At 36.8% G+C, this 24,829-nt stretch overlaps 2 protein-coding genes and 1 pseudogene across 10 annotated transcripts in view; 1 reads left to right on the plus strand and 2 right to left on the minus strand.

Moving 5' to 3' along the window:
- Nucleotides 1-24,829, plus strand: part of LOC127509938 (gastrula zinc finger protein XlCGF52.1-like) — a 316,344-nt gene that overhangs the window by 273,236 nt on the left and 18,279 nt on the right. The window lies entirely within an intron of this gene.
- On the minus strand, nt 4,139-11,048 carry LOC127509982 (gastrula zinc finger protein XlCGF7.1-like; annotated as a pseudogene).
- The window catches only part of LOC127509886 (gastrula zinc finger protein XlCGF7.1-like), a 115,628-nt gene continuing 102,039 nt past the window's right edge, over nt 11,241-24,829 (minus strand). For 3 of the 7 annotated variants that reach the window (XM_051889106.1, XM_051889124.1, XM_051889122.1), the window contains 3 exons: nt 12,141-13,467; nt 11,803-11,939; nt 11,241-11,693 (listed from right to left, as the gene is read on the minus strand). In XM_051889106.1, the coding sequence (XP_051745066.1) occupies nt 11,894-11,939; nt 12,141-13,467 (1,373 nt within the window). In that variant the 3' untranslated portion in view covers nt 11,241-11,693; nt 11,803-11,893. Of the gene's footprint in view, nt 11,694-11,802; nt 11,940-12,140; nt 13,468-18,816; nt 19,027-19,974; nt 20,123-24,829 lie in introns of those variants that run through there. The other 4 variants (XM_051889121.1, XM_051889123.1, XM_051889127.1 and 1 more) reach the window with 4 other exon arrangements.

Below are 24,829 nucleotides of genomic sequence, written 5' to 3' on the forward strand. Positions count from 1 at the left end.
AAAGTGAAGCACTGTGAATACTTTCCAGATGCACTGTATTTATCCAAATATCAATTATATCACAAAACAATCATCAAATATGGTACCTTGAGACTCAGACCTTTCCAACGATATGTTTTGTCAAGATTAGAAAAAGTTTTAAATATAAATTAGCTAAAATATTTGTAATATGAAATCTGACACCACCCACTAGGTGAGGAGTCGCTAAAAGAATTTAGAGTACCATTTCCATGTTAACACAACACAACATAGGTAAAACAACATTCTCCAGGATGGCTTGAGCATCCAATCATATGACTTAAGATTCAAACCATGTATGGCATTTCAAGAAATATAATAACAAGTAAGAAATGTATGCGTGTAAATGTGTGTGTGTGTGTGTGTGTGTGTGTGTGTGTGTGTCTCTTCAACTTTTGGTTGCGTGTGAGAGTGTCAGCGTGTGCAAGGACTACTATTTCTTGTTTTGTCTAGGTATGTACATGATGTGCACAATGGAAAAAGCCCAAGACACGAACAAAGTCAAAAAGTGAAGCCCAAGAAATAAGAAATTATTTAACACTAATTTATGATGATTACTAAAACATGTGAAATGAAAAAATACAATAAATAAAAAAAGCGCCGAGCGCCAAGCGTCCCGCTAGCGGAGCGGTGACAGTTAAGGTTTTACATGGTTTCAAAAACCCATTTTACCTTTTCTGATAACATTTTACAATGCCTGAATAGGCTACTATGGTTGTTTTTAACAATCTTCATCACTTTAAAGTTGTATGTGGAAGTGTTACATGTGTGTAAAAACTGTTTACCACCCATGTTTCCCGTTTTTAATGTTTAAAACACATAGTTTTCAAAGAATTGAGGCTGTAATTGGTGCCAAAGGTGCTTCAACAAAGTATTGAGCAAAGGCTGTGAATACTTATGCACATGTGATTTATATATTATATATATATATATATATATATATATATATATATATATATATATATATATATATATATATATATATATATACACATTTGCAAAGATTTCAAACAAAATTCTTTCACGTTGTCATTTTGGGGTATTGTTTGTAGAATTTTGAGGGAAAAAATGCATTTAATCCCTTTTGAAATAAGGCTGTAACATAACAAAATGTGCAAAAAGTGAAGCGCTGTGAATACTTTCCAGATGCACTGTTAATGAACTAAAATGAACTAAAAATAAAAACTATTTTTATAAACATTATTTTGTACCATTTAAATATACACCTCGTAGGGGGCAGTTTTATAATTGCTTTATTAAAATCTACTTAAATTTATGTATCTGTGTTGTTCAAATACCTAAATTTAACCAGTTAAGCAATCACAATTTTACAGACTGTTAACAATTTTTTTTTCACCCACAGGGTTCCCATGGGTCCTTGAAAGTTTGTGAATCTGAAAAAAAAAAAAAAAAATTAAAGGCCCTGGAAAGTTTTTGAAAATAAACATACATAGATACAGGTCCTTGAAAGTGCTTGAATTTATTTTGTGCAAAAAGTTTTCTGGAAAACTTTCCATATTATTCCCTCCAGTTCACTAATGTGTTATTTCGTCAACACTTCCTGGCCTATGCATATTAGCTTGCTTGATTTATGTTAGTTACAGGCATTTACACGTTACGTTAAGTGTTACCCGCCTGAGGTACTTTGTGTTGTACATTGCCATGACATTCACACGTGCACGAAACTACTACGATGGTACTTAAATGTTTCACAGATGTGAGGCAAGAAATACTTATTCATATATCTTAAAACTTGGTTACATGAGCCTAAGCTATTTTCAATAAAATCCACGCAAAAGTTAAAATCAGATCATTTTAGAATACAGTATAGTATGTACCGAATATTCCTCAGTTTTATGCAAATACAGCATATATCAGTGGACGCATTTTCTTCTCATATCAGTTGAATTTGTGCAGTTGTGGAGAGGCAGCAATAGGCTCTTGAAGTAAGGTGATGTAAAAATCAGATGTATTAGTGATACCTACGGTAGGCTACTACATTTGATCAGAAACTCTTCCATGTCCTGTGCATCCATATTGGAGATGTCACATTTCTGTATGATAAACTTGCTCAGGCGGGAATTTCCGATGGTCATGTCATGTCAACCTCACCGTTTTTCATTTGAAATGTTAGCACACCGCCACATTTGGTTGTGTGTCTTGTCGACAAACTACACAAGCTGAAATGATCGAATCTTGTATCCTGATGCCCATTGTCGTTTACAAATCCCCCCGACACCCTACATCAAGCAGGTCGTGGCAAAATCGGGGTAAAATCGTGTAGTCTGCACCAGTCATTAGGACTGAAGGCATTTAGGACATTATGATTTTTATTTTAACGCTTTCTAGAGGGGATGTCAAATGGAAGAATGTGGTATTGTCAGTGGTGCTGCTGGTAGGTACAGTGAACAGTATTATTGACGGATCCAATAAATAATCTGTGTTACGAGCAGAATTCAGTCATGAAATAAGAATAAGAATTCAGCTTTATTGAGAAATTTAAAACAAAACGTCCAAAAAAAAAAAAAAAAAATCAAACATAATACCAAATGGTTTTCAGATATTAAAACTAAAATTATAAAATTACAATCAGCAGACAATAAAAGTTGTTCACATAATATAAAAAGTAAAGATAACAATCAATTACTCAAGAAAACGAAGTAAATGTGAAAACTAATTAGATGAATCTCTCTCTCCTACTGACTTACAAGTAGAGATGTTTTAATGGTATCAATACTCTTAGAATACTGCTTATCGATCTGGTACTTCTTATTGGCTCTTTTTTAGGAAAAAAAACTGGATGGCTTAATATTCTGAAATGTAAAGATCTGTAGCAAAAAAAAAAAAAAAAAAGTTTGAAAAAATTACGGTAACACTTTATTTTAGGGTCTTTTAACTAGTTGCTTATGATCATGCATATTACTAGGATATTGGCTATTCATTAGTACTTATTAATGCCTTATTCTGCATGACCTTATTCTACATTCTTAATTCTACCCAGTACCTAAACTTAACAAGTACCTTACTAACTTTTTTTTTTAATATGCACCGATCAATCATAACATTATGAGCACTGACAGGTGAAGTGAATAACAATGATTCACTCTTCATCACGGCACCCGTTAGTGGGTGGATATATTAGGCAGCAAGTGAACATTTTGTCCTCAAAGTTAATGTGTTAGAAGCAGGAAAAATGGACAAGTGTTTGAGCGAGTTTGACAAGGGCCAAATTGTGATGGCTAGATGACTGGGTCAGAGCATCTCCAAAACTGCAGCTCTTGTGGGGTGTTCCCGGTCTGCAGTGGTCAGTATCTATCAAAAGTGGTCCAAGGAAGGAACAGTGGTGAACTGGACACAGAGTCATGGCAGTTTGTTGCGTATGGGGCTGCATAGCCGCAGACCAGTCAGGGTGCCATGCTGACCCCTGTCCACCGCTGAAAGAGCCAACAGTGGACATTTGAGCATCAGAACTGGACCACAAAGTGGTTTGTGTGCATCGCTTATCTGGGGAACACATGGCACCAGGATGCACTATGGGAAGAAGGCAAGACGGCAGAGGCAGTGTGATGCTTTGGGCAAAGTTCTGCTGGGAAACCTTGGGTCCTGCCATCCCCGAGGATGTTACTTTGATAGGTACCACCAACTTTATTCACTGTGAGAACTTTAGATAATGTTTCTTTGTCATGTTGGATGTAATCGCTGGTTAAGACAGATTTATCCAAATGATATTTTATTGCTTGATGCATTATTGTGTCGCATTTGGTGAGGATGTGGCATCAGACCTGAAAGTGCTGGATCTGAAAATTATCTACTTACTGTGATTGCTTTTTTTATGTCTGTGCAGAGAAGTTGAATGCTTGAAACACTTCCCACATACAGTGCAGGGATACAGTTTTTTTCAGTGTGCATCCTCTCGTGTCTTTTCAGATTTGCTGACTGACTGAAGCTCTTGTCGCAGTGTGAACACTTGTAAGGTTTCTCTCCAGTGTGAATCCTCTTATGGGTTTTCAGGTGTCCTGACAGATTGAATCTCTTGTCACAGTATGAACACTTGTAAGGTTTTTCTCCAGTATGAATCCTCTGGTGCACTTTTAAATCACTCCCTGTAGTAAAAGTCTTCTCACACTCAAAGCACATGTACTCTCTCACACCAGTGTGTATTTTCTGATGTATTTTTAAATGTTCTAGACGTGAAAAACTCTTTCCACACACAGAACATGAATGTGGCTTTTCTTTTGTATGAAATTTCAGGTGCATCTTTAGGACTGAAGACCACCAAAACGTTTTTCCACATTGATCACATGTGAACGGCTTCCCTCCAGTGTGGATGTTCATGTGTTCTTTAAGGTACGCTAATTGTTTGAAACTCTTTCCACATTGATCACAAGTGTACGGTTTCTCTCCAGTATGAACCTTCATATGCCTCCTAAGGTGTACTTTTAATGAGAAACTCTTTCCACACTGATCACATGTGTGTGGTTTCTCTTCAGTATGGATTATCTCATGTGTTTTCAGATTTGCTGACCGATTGAATCTCTTGTCACAGTGTGAACACTTGAAAGGTTTCTCTCCAGTGTGGATCCTCTCATGTTTTTTCAGGATTCCTGACTGATTGAAGCTCTTGTCGCAGTATGGACACTTGTAAGGTTTCTCTCCAGGGTGGATGTTCATGTGTTCTTTAAGGTGTCCTGATTGTGTAAAACTCTTCCCGCATTGATCACATGTGTACGGTTTCTCTCCAGTGTGAACTCTCATGTGGACATCAAGCTCATATTTGTTTTTGAAACTCTTTCCACACTGAGTGCAAGTGTACGGTTTATCTCCAGTATGACCTCTAATGTGACGCTCAAGATTTTGTTTGTTTGAGAAACTCTTTCCACACTGAGTGCAGGTCAACAACTTCTCTCCAGTATGAACTCTCATGTGAAGCTCAAAATTATATTTGGTTGAGAAACTCTTCCCACACTGATCACATGTGAACGGCTTCTCTCCAGTATGAACATTCGTGTGACGCTCAAGACATTGTTTGCCTGTGAAACTCTTTCCACACTGAGTGCAGGAGAAAGATTTCTTGGCTCTTCTTTTCTTTAAATCTTTCTGTTTGGTTTGAGAGCAACTCAAAGGTTTTTCTCCAGTTATGACATGCTTTTTGTCCTCAACTTCACTTAATTCTCCATTCTCCTCATTTCCTTCAATCAACTCTGAAATAAAAGTAAAAATGATTAATTTTCAGTAACTCAAAAATTTGTCCATAAAACCTTCCATGAATGAGGTATATTGATCTTCAAATTGGAGGTGGGTAAACTTTCCAAAATATTTCATATCACGATCTTAAAACAAATAATCTGAATCGCAATTTTCCCAATTTTGAGATATATTCAGACTGGAACAAGCCCATGGACTTATCCATTTGCAGTGAATCATTTTAAGAGAGTCCACACACTCTACCAAAGAAGAAGAAAAAACACTGAATGCAGGATAAAAACAAAACTTTACTTAAAAAAAAAGAGCAATTGTTTTGGTCACATGTGACCTTTGTCAGTGCTAAACTTACAATGGCTCCTGAACTAAGCATTGACTCGCAATGCTTAACTCGCAAGTACAATGTCAGGAGAAGTAATTTGCTCTGGTCCCCTTCCTGTTCGTCGGAGTGACGAGATAGTTAGCAGATTATCATCACTCAATGGCTGGCTGTCTAAGTGGTGTCCGCAGAATAATATAGGTTTCATAGACAATTGGAAAAGTTTTTGTGGGAGACCTGACCTGTTGAAAAGAGATGGTATTCATCCCTCCCAGGATGGTGCTGCTCTTCTCTCTAGTAATATGGCACATAGTCTTAGAACTGAAACATGACAAACTGGGGCCCAAGTCAGGAAGCAGCAGACAAACTGGCTAAACCGACCGTCTGATAGCTGCCTCACGTTACAGAAGTCAGATAATTCCCAACACATAGAAACTCTTACACCTAGATATTATCACATAGAGACTGTGTCTGTACCCCGAATTAGTAAAAACAAAAAAAAACTTCCAAACCTATTTAATGATAAAAATTTAATTGATGTTCAACAAATAAACAATAGAGATAATACTGATAAACAAATGATAAAGCTTGGGTTGGTAAATATTAGATCCCTTTCTTCAAAAACACTTATTGTAAATGATCTAGATGTGCTGTGTTTGATAGAAACTTGGCTAAAACCGGACGATTACATTACTTTAAATGAGTCTAGCCCTCAAAGTTACGATTATCGACACAATCCTCGCCAGAAAGGCAAAGGAGGAGGCGTTGCTGTACTTTATAGTAATATTTACAGTATTAGTCAAAAGTCTTTCAAATATAATTCCTTCGAAGTGATGGTACTTTATGTAACATTATGTAAGTTGACATTTGTGCTGGCTACTGTATACAGGCCACCAGGACACCATACAGACTTTATCAAAGAATTTGATGATTTTCTATCGGAGTTAGTAGCTGCAGATAAAGTCCTTGTTGTTGGTGATTTTAATATCCATGTAGATAATGAAAAAGACGCATTAGGATTGGCATTTACAGACATTCTAAACTCTACTGGAGTTAGACGACACGTGTCAAGACCCATTCATTGTCGTAATCATACTCTAGACCACGTTGATCCTGGAGGGCCACTGTCCTGCAGAGTTTAGCTCCAACCCTAATTAAACACACCTGAAGCTAATCAAGGTCTCCAGGATTACTAAAGTTACAGGCAGGAGTGTTTTTTTCAGGGTTGGAGCTAAACTCTGCAGGACAATGGCCCTCCAGGATCAACGTTCCCCACACCTGCTCTAGATCCAATATTGTCACATGGAATCAATATTGATGCCATTGAAATTCTGCAGCATAGTGACAACATCTCAGATCATTATCTAGTCTCGTGTATACTACATTTAGTCAAGGCTGCTGAGAATTTTTTATTTTAAACTTCAAGCTAATGCATCAACGCAAGTTTATCATGGCTTGCCCTGTCAGGCGCTTTGACAGATGCGTGTGCTGTTTAAAGCTGCAGTCCGTAACTTTTTTTGGTTAATAATTATCCAAAAATCAATTTTTGAGCAAGTACATAACCAGCCAGTGTTCAAAACTATCTCCTTATCTTAGCATGATTCACAATTTGATGCAGCAATATAGTCGCCATTATTTACATTTCCACTGAAGCAACGAATGGTAAGGGGCGTGGCGTTTCCGGAAGCTTCAGCGAATCCAGAGCCATGAGCGAAACACAAGCCCGCTAACCAATCTGAGCACATTGCATATTTTGTAGGGAGTGGCTTAATAGAACCAGGAAATCAAACAAGCCATTCAAATGACAATGGAAACAGAGGTGTAGAATAAAGGTAAAATATATGAAAAATATGGCTTTAAAAAAAAAAATTAAAAAAAGCATTAAGACATGTTAAACAGCACCCCAAAAACACAATCAAGCCTTGGAAAAAAAAAAAAAAAAAAAAAAAAAAAATCACTGAACCATCCCTTTAACGGTTACATCCTTATCTGTAAGTGTTACAAATGTACGCGAGTATTTCCGTTTTGCATGAAGGGATGCATTCGTTTTGCTGAAGTATCTGTTGTCGGACAATAAATTTAGGTTTAAAAGTCACCATGTAATTCAAGTATTTTATGATAATGGTAACTGTAAATGGATAACAGTGTGTAATTGAATATAAATGTAAGATGTCTCTTCTAAACTTTTCCCTCCAATGAAGGGTTGCAGATAACACAAAAAAGCAAAACATTAAACTGCACCAGGGGAACACATTACAACAATATAACTGGTACTGCCAATATCTTACAAGGTAGGGAATGCAATTTATTATGAATAAAATAGTTAAAATAGTTAAAATATTTAGATAATTTGTTTGATGAAGTAAAACAATAACATGAGAGTGAAAAATCATAATTCAACAAAACTTGAATTAAATTAAATTAATTTCACCTATGAGTTGTATTTAACCAATCAATTGGGGACACAGGGTTGTTTATACAAGGATAGAGGCTTCAAGGATAAAAGGTTGTGAACCAGTTTAGATCACCTGTTAGGATCCAGTAGGACAGTTCATCAGTCTCTCCACACAGGCACTCTGACACACCACTGAACATCTCCATCAACTAATCCTTTAAACTTAATTAAACATTTCATTTCCTTTCTTTTTCAGTTTCATTTGAGTTCAAATAAATAAAATTCCAAGAATATAATCTAAAATGAGATCTATGAAAATACAAATGCGAGAATCGATTTAAGCGAATCATGGCCTAAGAATCGATATAAATCAAATCGTGAGACTCCAAAGATTCCCACCCCTGCCCAGTTCATAGAAAGTGTCCCTTTTATTACTGGATGCTTCAGCTATATTATTTTACAGCTTTAAAGATTTGTCCTAATACAACAAACCAAAATATGAATCTTGAAGCTTTATAACCTTCAGCATCATGAATGAATGAAGAATACACACTAACCTCTTTGTTCTTCAGTGTGTTTCATTCTGCAGGGTTCTGGATCACTCATGTTCTCACTGTCCTCTTTAATAAACTTTGCAGATTTCAGCTCTTCCTGATGCTCCGATGCTCGTCTGATGTGGATACTCCAGCATTTACTGGTGAAATCACTGAAGGCATGACTATTGTGGGAGGAGCTTCACCGAACATGAACTTCTGTGTGGAAGAAGCAGATTTTCCAAAATTAACAACAACAAATCAGAGGGGTTTTTTAAACTTATTTACAAACTTAAGCATGTATGTAAGTGAAGCAGATGTCCTCCAGAGTTTATCTTTGAACAGACCACAGCCTCACAAATATAAAGTGTTGCCTCTTTGTAAATCATTGTATTACTATATTAAAAATAACAGGAATGACACAATAACACTGCACTCACATCTTGTGGAAATTCACACATTCTCTGAATTTCTGTTTTGTCTGATTGTTAACATTTCTATCCATATTTCTTTCATTCTGCCCCCTATTACCATATAAGATTAGGTCTGTCTAGAAATATAGAATATAATGTAAACCACAAATGGTAAGAATAATAAAAAAAAAAAAACAGATTTTAACAAGACCTATTCTCATTAACAGCTACGGGTAAATAACTACAATAGATCACACAATATCTAAATATAGTTTTGTTTTCTAATATCTACATTCAGAGTAATAATGAAATGGTTAACATTTTATAGTTTTATATGTGCAGAAACTGACAATGATAAACAAAGACAGTGACAGAAAGATTACCACGAAGCAAAATAATCGAGTGTCTGTAATTTTGTTCATATTTATATTTTAATGTCCCACATGGCTCACTATATAGGCTCTGTTTTAAGTAATTAGCAGTACCTGTTCTTGATTTTAACGATATGAAGTACAACAAATTTGATCTGCCAAAGATAAAACACCAGAGAAACAACGTTATAAAAATAAAATCGCAGCATTCCCCTCACAAATCATTCAGTAACAGCAACATTATCACTCCAAACATCGAAACGGTCACTCAAAAATCGCACAGTAATGATTGTTTTCCTCACATACACGTTGTTTAAGTCAGCAAACACGCAAACAGCGCTGTACTCACGAAAAGAAAGAAGGACCTCTCATACTGTTGCAAACTGTGTAAAGTGTATTTTACAGCGTTGTAAACATGTGAAACACCGTGAACTGCTCACCTCTCCTCAGAAGACTCGACGCCGCTGCAAGAGCGCGCACGCTGTCGATGACGTCATCACCGCGAGGCGAGATCAACAAAAGCGCCAAATTCTATAAAAGGCGTCAAACAAAAATAACGGTTACTTTAATGTAGACAAACAGCCGTCTCAATCAGTCATGTAGCCTAAGGAGTAAATATTTGGCCAACTAAAGCTTTATTGAGAAATGTAAAAGCCAAGCAAAAGTAAATAGCCTACATAAATGTAACACTGAATCAATAATTACTCAAAGCAAAATTAAGTAAACATGAAAACATAAGAGATGGATCTTTCTCCTACTTTCATATAGGGATGGGTATACCGTTTTAACAGCATTGCTATTCTTATAATACTCCTACTTCTAATTGGCTCTTAAATAAACTTAAAGGAACACTTCACTCTTTTTGAAAATAGGCTCATTTTCCAACTCCCCAGGCGCAGTAATTAATGATATAATTTTCATTTTTTCATAATTTTCGGGATCAACGAGTGTGAAGCTGAAAAAAAAAATGTCTCCATCCACATCCACATCCATCCATCATAAACGTACTATAAGTCTAAGGTGTCTCCAGAATGTGTCTGTGAAGTTTCAGCTCAAAATACCCCATATATCTTTTATTATTCATTTTTTTAACTGCCTATTTTGGGGCATAATTAAATATGCGCCGTTTCAGCACGTGTCCCCTTTAAATGCTCGCGCTCCCCGCCCCAAGCTCGCGACTCTTTGCATAAACGAAGTTCACACAGCTAATATAACCCTCAAAATAGATCTTCACAAAGTGTTCGTCGTGCAGCATATCAGATCATGTAAGTGTAGTATTTATTTGGATGTTTACATTTGATTCTGAATGAGTTTGATAGTAGCCTATGCTGCGGCTAATGGGGCTAAAGCTAACATTACACACTGTTGGAGAGATTTATAAAGAATGAAGTTGTTTATGAATTATACAGTCTGCAAGTGTTTAATAAAGAAAATAACGACGGCTCTGGTCTCCGTGAATACAGTAAGAAACAATGGTATATTTAACCACATTTAACAGTACATTAGCAACATGCTAAAGAAACATTTAGAAAGACAATTTACAAATATCACTGAAAATAACATGATATCATGGATCGTGTCAGTAATTATTGCTCCATCTGCCATTTTTCGCTATTGTTCTTGCTTGCTTACCTGCATAAAGTCTGATGATTCGGCTGTACAGCTCCAGACGTTAATATTGGCTTGTCTAATGCCTTGAACATGGGCTGGCATATGCAAATATTGGGGGCGTACATATTAATGATCCCGACTGTTGCGTCACAGTCGGTGTTATGTTGAGATTCGCCTGTTCTTCAGTGGTCTTTTGCACAAATCAAATTTACATAAGAACATGGTGTTTGAGACTCACTGTATGTCATTTCCATGTACAGAACTCTAATTATTTAACTATGATGAGGTAAAATCAATTTTCAATTCTGTAACTATTATGTAGAATTCACTGTTGTCAACACTGTTTACAATACATGAATGCAAATATAAAACAAAATCTGTTTTATAAATCAAAAATCTTAAGTTGTAGTTTATTGTAATTTCAAACAGAGTTATTACAGCACTTATTTGATTCTTGATGTCTGTACATTTGTTGCAGAGCTTTTGTGGTGGAGCAGGACCTGCAAGGTGATGGTGGCATTTGTGAAACAAAAAAAAAAAAAGGAAAACCTGAAACAAAAATATAAAGTATCATTTTGTTACTTCTAATACAGAAATCAAATGACATTGCACTGTTAAAATGACTGCATTTGAATTAAGTTTGTGCATTTTTTAGGATGTGAAATGTCCTCAGACTGGTGTGAGCACTGATGATGGAGAGCCACAGCAGATCCTGGTTCAGTGTCATGGATGAGACCCTCCATCACTCCACCTGCCCTTATTGCCTTATCTTCTGGACTGATGTTGCTGTGATTTCTTCATCTTCAGTGAGTCCAGGGCCAGCAAGCACATCTAGAAAAAGACCAAAGGACAGTGAGGATGTGATTTTGGTCAAGTTTGTTCTGCTGGTTTCTGTTTATCCATTAATTCATTGCTTGACTGTAAATGAAGATGTATTTACATCAGCTGTTTGTCTAGTACATTGATCATTATTGTGTGTAAGAGCTGGGGTGGTTCTTCAGTATCATGATGTTTCATCTGCAGGTTCTGGATCACTGGATCTCTCTGTCCTCTCCTTCCAGATGCTTTCTGGTGGTTCTGCATAAAAACAAATAAGTTACATTCCAACAGACATGATATGAGATCAACCTGTCCTGTCACTCACTGTGGCTGTAAAGAAACTATTAATGAATGAGGCATTTATATACTGTTCACACAAAGTGCTTCACAATCACATCAGGGGTCTCTTCACACCACCATCAGCTATAGGTGGAGAGAGAGATGACTGTGACTACTTACTGTGATTTCAGACTGTGGTCATGCGGTTTCTCCACTGCATGGATCTTCATGTGTCGCTTCAGGTTACTTTTAATAGTGAAACTCGTTCCACACTGATCACACGTGTGCAGCTTCTCTTCACTGTGGATCCTCTCATGTGGTTTCAAATATGATGAATAACTGAATCTCTTGTCACAGTGTGAACTCTTGTAAGGTTTTTCTCCAGTGTGGATCCTCTCGTGTTTTTTCAGATTTGCTGACTGACTGAATCTCTTGTCACAGTGTGAACACTTGTAATGTTTTTCTCCAGTGTGAATCCTCTCATGTCTTTTCAGAGATGATGAATCACTGAATCTTTTCTTGCAATATGAACACTTGTAAGGTTTCTCTCCAGTGTGAATCCTCTCATGTGCTTTTAGATCTGTCGAATGAATGAATCTCTTGTCACAGTGTGAACACTTGAAAGGTTTTTCTCCAGTGTGAATTTTCTGGTGCTGTTTCAAAACACTCACATAAGAAAAAGTCTTCCCACACTCAAAGCACACATGATCTCTTACTTCACTATGAATTTTCTGATGTGTATGTAAATTGTGGAGCACTGAAAAACTCTTTCCACATACAAAACATGAATGTGGTTTCTCCTTTGTATGAACTCTAAGGTGTTTCTTTAGGGAGGACGCCACAATAAATGTTTTTTCACACTGATCACATGTGAACGGCTTCTCTCCGGTGTGGATCCTCATGTGTCCTTTAAGGTGTTCCGATCGGGTGAAACTCTTCCCACACTGATCACACGTGAACGGCTTCTCTCCAGTATGAACTCTCATGTGTTTCTTAAGATTTGATGTTTGTGTGAAGCTCTTCCCGCACAGATCACATGTGAACGGCTTCTCTCCTGTATGAACTCTAATGTGAACCTCAAGATGTTGTTTTTTTTTGAAGCTCTTTCCACACTGATCACATGCATGCGGCTTCTCTCCTGTGTGGATCTTCATGTGTTCTTTAAGACTTGCTGACAGCGTGAAGCTCTTCCCACATTGATCACATGTGTGCGGCTTCTCTCCGGTGTGGATTTTCACATGTTGATCATGATTTGTTTTTTGTGTGAAGCTCTTTCCACACTGCTCGCATGGGTACGGCTTCTCTCCAGTGTGAACTCTGATGTGAATCTCAAGACTACGATTGTTTGTGAAACTCTTTCCACACTGAGTGCAGGTGAAAGATTTATTTTTCTTTAAAAATGTCTTTTCAGTCATTGAGTGCATCAAATATTTTTCACCAGGTTTGACATGATGTTCCTCCTCCACTTCACTCAGTTCTTCACTCTCCTCCTTCACTTCCATCAGGTCTGAAATGACAGAAAAAAAGAATTTCATTTTCAGTGCATCATTAAAGTGAAAACGTCTCAGTTACGTATAAAACCATATATAAGGAGGGAACGGAGACATACGTCGGAACTGACCGACGAATTGTGGATCGCTTTGGACCAATCTACTTTGAGTGTAAGAAAAATGATATGCGATAATTGCAACAACTGCTCTGCGCTGCATTTGATATGTTAGCACACCGCCACATTTGGTTGTGTATCTTGTCGACAAACTACACAAGCTGAAACGTTAAAATCTTGTGTTCCGATGCACATTGTCGTTTACACCCTACATCAAGCAGGGCGTGGCATTTAGGACATTATTGTTTAATGATTTTTAATTTAGCGCTTTCTAGAGGGGATGTCAAATGGAAGAGATGTGGTATTGTCAGTGGTGCTGCTGGTAGGTACAGTGAACAGTATTATTGACGGATAAAGTGACTCGAAAATTATGTTGGCATTAGTGGAATTGCACTGTCATGGTTCAAATCATACTTATCTGACCGTTATCAGTTTGTAGTAGTAAACAAAGAGATGTCATATCGATCACAAGTTCAATATGGAGTACCGCAAGGCTCAGTACTAGGACCGTTGCTGTTCACTCTGTACATGCTACCCTTGGGAGATATCATTAGGAAGCATGGCGTTAGTTTTCATTCTTACGCTGATGATACTCAGCTCTATATTTCTTCGCGCCCTGCCAAAACGTACCAATTCACAAAATTAACAGAATGCATAGCTGATATAAAAAATTGGATGACCAGTAATTTCCTACTACTGAATTCAGAAAAAGAGATTCTAATTTTTGGACCAAAAACTTCTTCATGTAATAACTTCATGTAATAAGTCTTCGTCGTCAGTTAGGAACCTGGGTGTGCTCTTTGATACCAATCTTTCATTTGAAGCCCATGTTTCTAGCATCTGTAAAACCGCATTCTTCCATCTTAAAAATATATCTAAACTACGACATATGCTCTCAATGAAAAATGCAGAACAGTTAGTTCATGCGTTCATGACCTCAAGGCTAGATTACTGTAACGCTCTACTGGGTGGTTGCCCTGCTCGCCTGATAAATAAACTACAGCTCGTACAAAAAGCAGCAGCTAGAGTTCTTACTAGAACCAGGAAGTATGACCATATTAGCCCAGTTTTGTCAACACTGCATTGGCTTCCTGTTAAACATCATATAGATTTTAAAATCTTGCTAATTACTTACAAAGCACTAAATGGTTTAGCTCCCCAGTACCTGAGCGAGCTGCTAATGCATTATAATCCTTCACGTCTATTGCGATCTCAGAATTCAGGCCAGTTAATAATACCTAGAATATCAAAATCAACTGCAGGTGGTAGATCCTTCTCCTATTTGGCACCTAAATTCTGGAACAATCTTCCTAGCATTGTTCGGGAAGCAGACACACTCTGTCAGTTTAAATCTAGACTAAAAACACATCTCTTTAACCTGGCATACACATAACACATTATCAATTTATATTTTCAAATCCGTTAAAGGATTATTAGGCTGCACAAATTAGGTCAGCCGGAACCGGGAACACTTCCTATAACACCAGATGTACTCGTTACATCAGAAGAAGAATGGCATCTACGCTAATATTAGTCTTTGTTTATCCCGAGGTTTACCATAGTCAACCGTATCTGGGCCGTATCCAGGTGAGATTGAGGACCTACGCCTTGACACGACCACAACGCAGCCCTGAAGTATCAGCAGAGATTGAGTTAACTAGATGAACTAGATCATCCACTGTGAAGGCCTCATCAACACGACAACCAGTGGCACAGTTCCTCAACAAACCGTCCATACCGGCGTGATGAATACTATCCTCAATTGGATGGAACTGGAATAAATACTTTGAATGTTGTGATCCTGTCGGGCTTATGATAGCAACCTGAATCGTAACAAAGCACTGTTTGCCAGAGGAGAACTGGCCCCCCGACTAAGCCTGGTTTCTCCCAAGTTTTTTTTTTTTTACTAGATTCATATTAATGCTGCGGCAAATTCAAACGCACTCTCTTTCTCTCTCTCTGTCTCTGGTTTCCCAACGCTGTCTAGTAGGCGACCTGTTGTCAGTGTGTCGAGAGAGACCATATGAATTTTATAATGAAGCAGAGCAGGAATCAAGGCTTCGTCGGGACAGCATTCTCGCACGGAGAAGTGCAATTACACAACAGAGGCGCTCGCAGCTATGGTAAATAATGTGCTCACTCACACAATCAGACACTAACGCTTTTTATATCACATTTCCCGTTATGAATTATGATATCATTTGGTTCGTTGGTCCGTTAACTGGGTTGGATTGCTTTCACATCTCAAGCGAACCGCTCCAGAGTTCGTTTGAAAGCGTACCGAGACCACCTCTTCAAGGAGGTCTCGGTACGCTTGTTGGTCCGCTTTTGGTGCGCACCCGAGTGCGATTGCCGCTTTCACACCTGCCCAAACGAACCGCACCAAAGGGGGAAACGAACTCTAGTGCGATTCAACCGAACTAAATGAGGCAGGTGTGAAAGCACCCTAAGAGCAAAATTATATACCAGTTATCAATGTAAAGCTGCTTTGACACAATCTGCATTGTAAAAAGCGCTATATAAATAAAGGTGACTTGAACTGTCACTGTAAGTTTAGCATTAAAAAAGGACACAAACGTTCACGTTTTTTTTTTTTTTTCCAGTAAAGATTTGTTTTTATCTCGCATTCTATGTTTTTTTTTTCTTCTCTGGTAGTGTTTGGACTCTCTTGAAATGATTCACTATCTGGATTTTTTTTGTCTACACACCTCATTTGGACTTGAAGGTGCAGTGAGTTCCTGACTACTCTTCACTTATCCATTTGCAAAAATTAAAACATAGTATTGCATTAAACAACCAGTTGTCAAAATAGTCATTAAACTACCGATGCCGGTATCTTAAAGAGCAGTGCGGCCATATAAAGTAGGGCTGCAACACTAATCAAAATCGATAATGAAAATCATTGACAACGAATGTCGTTATCAATTAGTCGTGTCTGCCCATTGTGCATGGAAAACATCTGCAAGTCACGTCAAATTACAGCACTAAATAATGCATTTCTATGGACAAAATCCATCTAAAAATAGTGGAGGAATCAGAGTGAGCTGCTGCTGGAAAGGTGCCTGATCCAAAACATGAGAATTTTTTATTTTAAACTTCAAGCTAATGCATCAACGTAAGTTTATCATGGCTTGCCCTGTCAGGCGCTTTGACAGATGCGTGTGCCATTTAAAGCTGCAGTCCGTAACTTTTTTTGGTAAATAATTATCCAAAATCAATTTTTGAGCAAGTACATAACCAGCCAGTGTTCAAAACTATCTCCTTATCATAGCCCGATTCACAATGGTAAGCTTGTAATAATGTTTTATAATAAGAGCAACCTGGTGGATTTACGCGGGAAATTCGGGCATGCAGCAGTTCGTCTTTGCGTCATTACGTCACGTCCGTAAACAGAAAAAGGGAGTCCAGGCAAGTCGGTTTTATCATGCGAGGATGCTGCTTGTAGAGGATCATTTATAGCCTTTTCTCACAGCAGCTGAAATAATTAAACGTCAATCTGACACTGACAATCATCAGTGACAACTGGAGATTCACCCGTAGTCAAAAAAGCAAAAGACTTTGGACTGTGGAGTGGCTACAGATTGGAATCTACAGGTAACACTAATATACACTAAATACACATAGCGTGCATCTCAATCAGCTCCCTAGTTCAGTATTCAGGGAACTGATCAGGGAATCGGCCACATTCATTTACATGATATACTGATTCACGACCTAGGGAGCTAGGGAGCTGATTGAGACGCAGGGATAGTCACGCAATGCTGATGTTGTTAACATTAACAATTTGAGAACAAAGTATAACAGTAATAATAATTTGCACAGTTTGGTGTGATCCGAGCTAAGCGATCGTTAGATTTAATCATCATTGGCAGCGCGATTTATTGTAGGCCTAATGCTTTTTTCCTCAGTTGGTCAGAACAAAAGTGACAGAAATGTTACTTACTTGTTCAGATGACATTTTCCAGTGAAAATTCTTATATTGTTCATACTTTCAAGATGTAGAATATGTGATTCTGAAGTACAGTATCCACACTGGTGTAGTGATTGACAGCAAACATTAGATTCATTCACACTGCTGAGCTGTGCCGATGCACAACCCACGTAACGATAACAATTCCGCATATGATTGCAATCGCATGTTCCAAACAGAGATGGCGACAAAGAGGGAAAATAGCGGACTGCAGCTTTAATGTGTGATGTTTTCTCAGAAAAAAACTTTCATTTAACGGTTATATCCTTATCTGTAAGTGTTACAAATGTACGCGAGTATTTCCGTTTTGCATGAAGGGATGCATTCGTTTTGCTGAAGTATCTGTTGTTGGAAATTAAATTTAGGTTTAAAAGTCACCATGTAATTCAAGTATTTTATGATAAAGGTAACTGTAAATGGATAACAGTGTGTAATTGAATATAAATGTAAGATGTCTCTTCTGAACTTTTCCCTCCAATGAAGGGTTGCAGATAACACAAAAAAGAAAAACAAGCCCCATAAAAAAGCAACATAAGCAGACACGTCTTCATTAAACTGCACCAGGGGAACACATTACAACAATATAACTAGTACTGCCAATAACTTACAAGGCAGGGAATGCAATTTATTATGAATAAAATAGTTCAATATAAAATATTTAGATAATTTGTTTGATGAAGTAAAACAATAACATGAGAGTAAAAAAAATCATAATTCAACAAAACTTGAATTAAATTAAATTAATTTTACCTATGAGTTGTATTTAACCAATCAATTGGGGACACAGGGTTATTTATATAAGGATAGAGGCTTCAAGGATAAAAGGTTGTGAACAAGTTTAGATCACCTGTTAGGATCCAGTAGGACAGTTCATCAATCTCTCCACACAGGCACTCTGACACACCACTGAACATCTCCATCAACTAATCCTTTAAACTTAATTAAACATTTCATTTCCTTTCTTTTTCAGTTTCATTTTAATTTGAGTTCAAATAAATAACATTCCAAGAATCAAATCTAAAATGAAATCTATGAAAATATAAAAGGGAGAATGTATTTAAGCGAATCATGGCCTAAGAATCGATATAAATCAAATCGTGAGACTCCAAAGATTCCTATCCCTTCCCAGTTCATAGAAAGTGTCCCTTTTATTACTGGATGCTTCAGCTATATTATTTTACAGCTTTAAAGATTTGTCCTAATATAATAAACCAAAATCTTAATCTTCTTGAAGCTTTACAACCTTCAGCATCATGAATGAATGAAGAATAAACACCAACCTCTTTGTTCTTCAGTATCTTCAGTGTGTTTCATTCTGCAGGGTTCTGGATCACTCATGTTCTCACTGTCCTCTTTAATAAACTCAGTCTTTGCAGATTTCAGCTCTTCCTGATGCTCTGATGCTCGTCTGATGTGGATACTCCAGCATTTATGGGTGAAATCACTGAAGGCAGGATTGTTGTGGGAGGAGCTTCACTGAACACTAACTTCTGTGAGGACGAAGCAAGATTTGCAAAAAAATAACAACAAATCAGTTAGAGTTTTTTTTTTTTTTTTTTTTTTTTTTTTTAAACTTATTTACAAACTTAAGCATTTATGTAAATGAAGCAGATGTCCTCCAGATTTTATCTTTGAAGAAACCATAGCCTCACAAACATAAAGAGTTGCCTCTTTGTAAATCATTATATTACTATATTAAAAATAACAGCATTGACACAAAGAGCACTTATGCTCATTCAGCTACACTAAGTGGAAATTCACAGTCTCTGCATTTCTGTTTTGTCTGTATGTTTTTATTCTTAACGATTCTATTCATTTTTTTTTTCATTCTGCCCCCTATTACCATATAAGATGAAATCTGTCTAGAAATATAGAATATAAACCACAAACAGTAAGAATAAAAAATAAAAAAAAAAACATAAATTTGACAAGACCTATTTTCATTAACATCTACAGGTAAATAACTACAATAGATCACACAGTATCTAAATATATTTTGGTTTTCTAATAACTACATTCAGAGTAATAAAGTAATGTAATGATTAGCATTTTATAGTTTTATGTGCAGAAACTGACAATGATAAACAAAGACAGTGACAGAAAGATTACCACGAAGCAAAATAATCGAGTGTCTGTAATTTTGTTCGTATTTATATTTGAATGTCCCACATGGCTCACTATATAGGTTCTGTTTTAAGTAATTAGCAGTACCTGTTCTTGATTTTAACGATATGAAAGTACAACAAATCTGATCTGCCAAAGATAAAACACCAGAGAAACAACGTTATAAAAATAAAATCGCAGCATTCCCCTCACAAATCATTCAGTAACAGCAACATTATCACTCCAAACATCGAAACAGTCACTCAAAGTAATGATTGTTTTCCTCACATACTCGTTGTTTAAGTCAGCAAACACACAAACAGCGCTGTACTCACATCAAAAAGGACCTCTCATACTGTGCAATACTCTGCAAACAAACTGTGTAAAGTGTATTTTACTAGTGATGTGATGTTTGACAACGAGGCTTCGAAGCTGAACTGTATCGGAACTTGATTCGTTTTGCCATAACCACGTGATCGGTGACGTCCGAAGCTTCGTTTTCGCACACAACCACGTGACTGCTTCGTATTCTGATTCATATAACGTGAACCCTTGCGCAGATGTGAAGTGTCATTTGCTTTTTAGCAAAAGAATGTCATAATACTAATAAATATGTGTAGTTTTGTGCATGTTCAGTTTGTATTTATTCCCAGTTCATATACAGGTGCTGGTCATATAATTAGAATATCATCAAAAAGTTGATTTATTTCACTAATTCCATTCAAAAAGTGAAACTTGTATATTATATTCATTCATTACATACAGACTGATATATTTCAAATGTTTATTTCTTTTAATTTTGATGATTATAACTAAGGAAAATCCCAAATTCAGTATCTCAGAAAATTAGAATATTACTTAAGACCAATACAAAGAAAGGATTTTTAGAAATCTTGGCCAACTGAAAAGTATGAACATGAAAAGTATGAGCATGTACAGCACTCAATACTTAGTTGGGGCTCCTTTTGCCTGAATTACTACAGCAATGCTTGGACCTCAGAAAACACAGTGGACCAACACCAGCAGATGACATGGCACCCCAAACCATCACTGACTGTGGAAACTTTACACTGGACCTCAAGCAACGTGGATTGTGTGCCTCTCCTCTCTTCCTCCAGACTCTGGGACCCTGATTTCCAAAGGAAATGCAAAATTTAGAGAACATAACTTTGGACCACTCAGCAGCAGTCCAGTCCTTTTTGTCTTTAGCCCAGGCGAGACGCTTCTGACGCTGTCTGTTGTTCAAGAGTGGCTTGACACAAGGAATGCGACAGCTGAAACCCATGTCTTGCATACGTCTGTGCGTAGTGGTTCTTGAAGCACTGACTCCAGCTGCAGTCCACTCTTTGTGAATCTCCCCCACATTTTTGAATGGGTTTTGTTTCACAATCATCGAAATTAAAAGAAATAAACATTTGAAATATATCAGTCTGTGTGTAATGAATGAATATAATATACAAGTTTCACTTTTTGAATGGAATAGTGAAATAAATCAACTTTTTGATGATATTCTAATTATATGACCAGCACCTGTACATCATTCTATGACAATCATTTATTTTGATTATTCCCCCCAAAAATTATTCAGAATAATTTATTCAAATTGTGTAAGTAAAATGACACGTGAAAGACTTTATGTATAATAATAAATTAACATTGTTTTAATTTATACGCTTTTCATAACACAAACTGATTTATTACATGAAACGGTCCAAAAATAGCTGGGTCGTCTGAGACGCAAAGGCAGTTTTTTCCACCTTTTGACCACAAGATGTCGTTAGTGTGCACCATGACTTTTACAACGGCTTCATAAATTAATTGAAAACATAAAAAAAGCAACATACAACCAATGCACATTCTTTGGTCTACATTTTCTGGAAGTGTAAGTGTTATTCTGTTATTTTGTGTAATTAATTTAGAGAATTGCACCGCCATCATACTCCGAAGAAAGTGACTTGAACGCACCTATCATCGTAAACACGACTTCCCACCTCGTAAATACGAACTTCCCAGGAGGGCTTGAACGCACCATATAAAACAACGCGTCAAGCAAAAATATCGGTTACTTTAATGTAGACAAACAGCCGTCTCAATCAAAGTCATGTAGCCTAATGAGTAAATATTTGGCCATCAAAAGCTTTATTGAGAAATGTAAAAACCAAGCAAAAGTAAATATGACAATAGCCTACATTAATAAAAATGTAACATTGAATCAATAATTACTCAAAGCAAAATTAGGTAAACACGAAAACATATGAGATGGATCTCTCTCTCCTACTGACTTTCATGTAGGGATTAGCATAGTTTATTGAATCTGATTAGACCATTAGCATCTCGCTTAAAAATGACCAGAGTTTCAATATTTTTCCTATTTAAAACTTGACTCTTCTGTAGTTACATCATGTACTAAAACCGATGGAAAATGAAAAGTTGTAGGCCGATATGGCTAGGAACTATACTCTCATTCTGGCGTAATAATCAAGGAACTTTGCTGCCGTACTATGAGTGCAACAGATGCAGTTATTAATGATATAATTTTCATTTTTGGGTGAACTAACACGTTAATAAATATCCTGATGCATCCAAGCTTTATAATGGCAGTGAATGGGATCAAAGAGTGTGAGGCTGTGTGTGTCTCCATCCACATCCATCCATCATAAACATACTCCACATGGCTCCGGGGGGTTAATAAAAGCCTTCTGAGGTGAAACGATGTGTTTGTGTTAAAAAAAAAAAAAAAAAATCTATATTTAACAAGTTATGAAGTAAAATATCTAGTAGAAGTTTAACGCCTCTCGCAGTTCAAAACCCTTATGCTACGTTCTACATCTTCTGTAATCAGCATTACGGAAAGGCGTAACTGACGTTGAGTAACTGAGTAAATTTTGAGGTTAATTTTAATTTTAAATGGAACCAATTCTTTAAGAACTAATGCATTGATCCAACATTGGATTTTCTCTAATATGTCACTTTACCTCAAATATCTTGTTTTCATAATCCTTGGAAGGCAATCTTGAAATCGAAAATAAAATTAGATTAAGATTAAGAAAGTAGCAGTACCTGTTCCAGGATATTTTAACAATGTAAATTAACTAACAATTTTGATCCAAACATGTCAAAAGAGTAGAAATAAAATGGCAGCAGCAACATTTGAGATAGATTCCCATTAGTTCACCCTACAGATCTCAAACTTTTATTTTTGACTTGACATTCAGTGACAGTTCTCACTCGTAACTAGGGATGTCATGATAAATGATACTTAGGTGCCAAGTTGGTATGAACATTTTAAAATACTTGTTTTGCTATAGTACCATAAGTACTGATGGTACTGAACATTTATGCACTATAAGTTGCAGGTTGAACCCAAATAGTTTAAATCAATCATTTTAAACTTTCTGAGACATAATTTCACCAACACTGCAAGTAACTCGGTGGTACCGACCACCGACCAGTGGTTAAGCGACCATGAGCTATGTAAAGGTTCTATATAAATAAAACTTCTTCTTCTACCGTGTCTTTGTCTCTCTCTCAAAATGCAATTTCCCCTCAAGAGGATGCAAAGGGCCTCAACAGCGCAACCTTGTTACGGTCAGTAAGTACATTATATTTTATTATCCACTTGTAAGGTCCGCCCACTGGTTCAAGGACAGCTGCTCACATGCTTGTTCTCTCTAAAAGTATTTAATTTAGTCCCCATAGATCTGTGTAGACTTAAATTAAAACAACATCAGAGATCATGACCACTATTCCAGATATAAGCTGACCAATAACATGTTGTTGCAACATTTTACCAAAATCTACATTTGGTTAAATTCTCGTGCTATAAAAGACGAAGTGCTATGCAGGATATTTAAGACAATATTGGCTGATTAAACGGCAATACTGTTTGCCACATCCGAGACCTCAAATACATAAAACATTACCCATTATAGACAAAGTAAATTTAAAGTAAAGAGTAAAGGAAACACTGTACAGTACTTCTTCTTTTTTTTTACCCTTGTAAGTTCACAAGTACTGTTGTAAGACCCCCACCCCCTCCCCATAAAAAGCACTTTCTCATTGGATCTATGAAAATCCCATTGGTGACCTATTTTGATCTAAAAAAAAAGGTGAGTTCTCACTGAAAGGTGAGGAGTTTGCGTCTGTGATTTTCCAAAGTGGATTTACATATTCTAAACCATATAGATGCTTACTAAATATTTATTTAAAGATGCCCTAGAACCTTTTTACAAGATGTAATACAAGTCTAAGGTGTCCCCAGAATGTGTCTGTGAAGTTTCAGCTCAAAATACCCCATATATCTTTTATTATTCAATTTTTATAGCCTATTTTGGGGCATAATTAAATATGCGCCGTTTCAGCATGTGTCCCCTTTAAATGCTCGCGACTCTATAATACATTGCATAAACAAAGTTCACACAGCTAATATAATCCTCAAAATAAATCTTTACAAAGTGTTCGTCATGCAGCATATCGGATCATGTAAGTATAGTAATTATTTGGATGTTTACATTTGGTTCTGAATGAGTTTGATAGTAGCCTATGCTGCAGATAACAGGGCTAAAGGTAACGTTACACACTGTTGGAGAGATTTATAAAGAATGAAGTTGTGTTTATGAATTATACAGACTGCAAGTGTTGATGAAAATAACGACATGGCTCTGGTCTCCGTGAATACAGTAAGAAACAATGGTAACTTTAACCACATTTAACAGTACATTAGCAACATGCTATTGAAACATTTAGAAAGACAATTTACAAATATCACTGAAAATAACATGATATCATGGATCATGAACAGCTATTATTGCTCCATCTGCCATTTTTTGCTATTGTCCTTGCTTGCTTACCTGCATAAAGTCTGTTGATTCGGCTGTGCTGATCCAGACGTTAATATTAGCTTGTCTAATGCCTTGAACATGGGCTGCGCATATGCAAGATATTGGGGGCGTACATATTAATGATCCCGACTGTTGCGTCACAGTCGGTGTTATGTTGAGTTTCGCCTGTTCTTCAGAGGTCTTTTGCACAAATCAAATTTACATAAGGAGGAGGAAACAATGGTGTTTGAGACTCACTGTATGTGATTTCCATGTACAGAACTCTAATTATTTAACTATGATGAGGTAAAATCAATTTTCAATTCTAGGGCACCTTTAACTATTATGTAGAATTCACTGTTGTCAACAC

The sequence above is a fragment of the Ctenopharyngodon idella genome, chromosome 3 (assembly GCF_019924925.1).
Source record: "Ctenopharyngodon idella isolate HZGC_01 chromosome 3, HZGC01, whole genome shotgun sequence".
In the NCBI taxonomy this organism is placed as follows: Eukaryota; Metazoa; Chordata; class Actinopteri; order Cypriniformes; family Xenocyprididae; genus Ctenopharyngodon; species Ctenopharyngodon idella.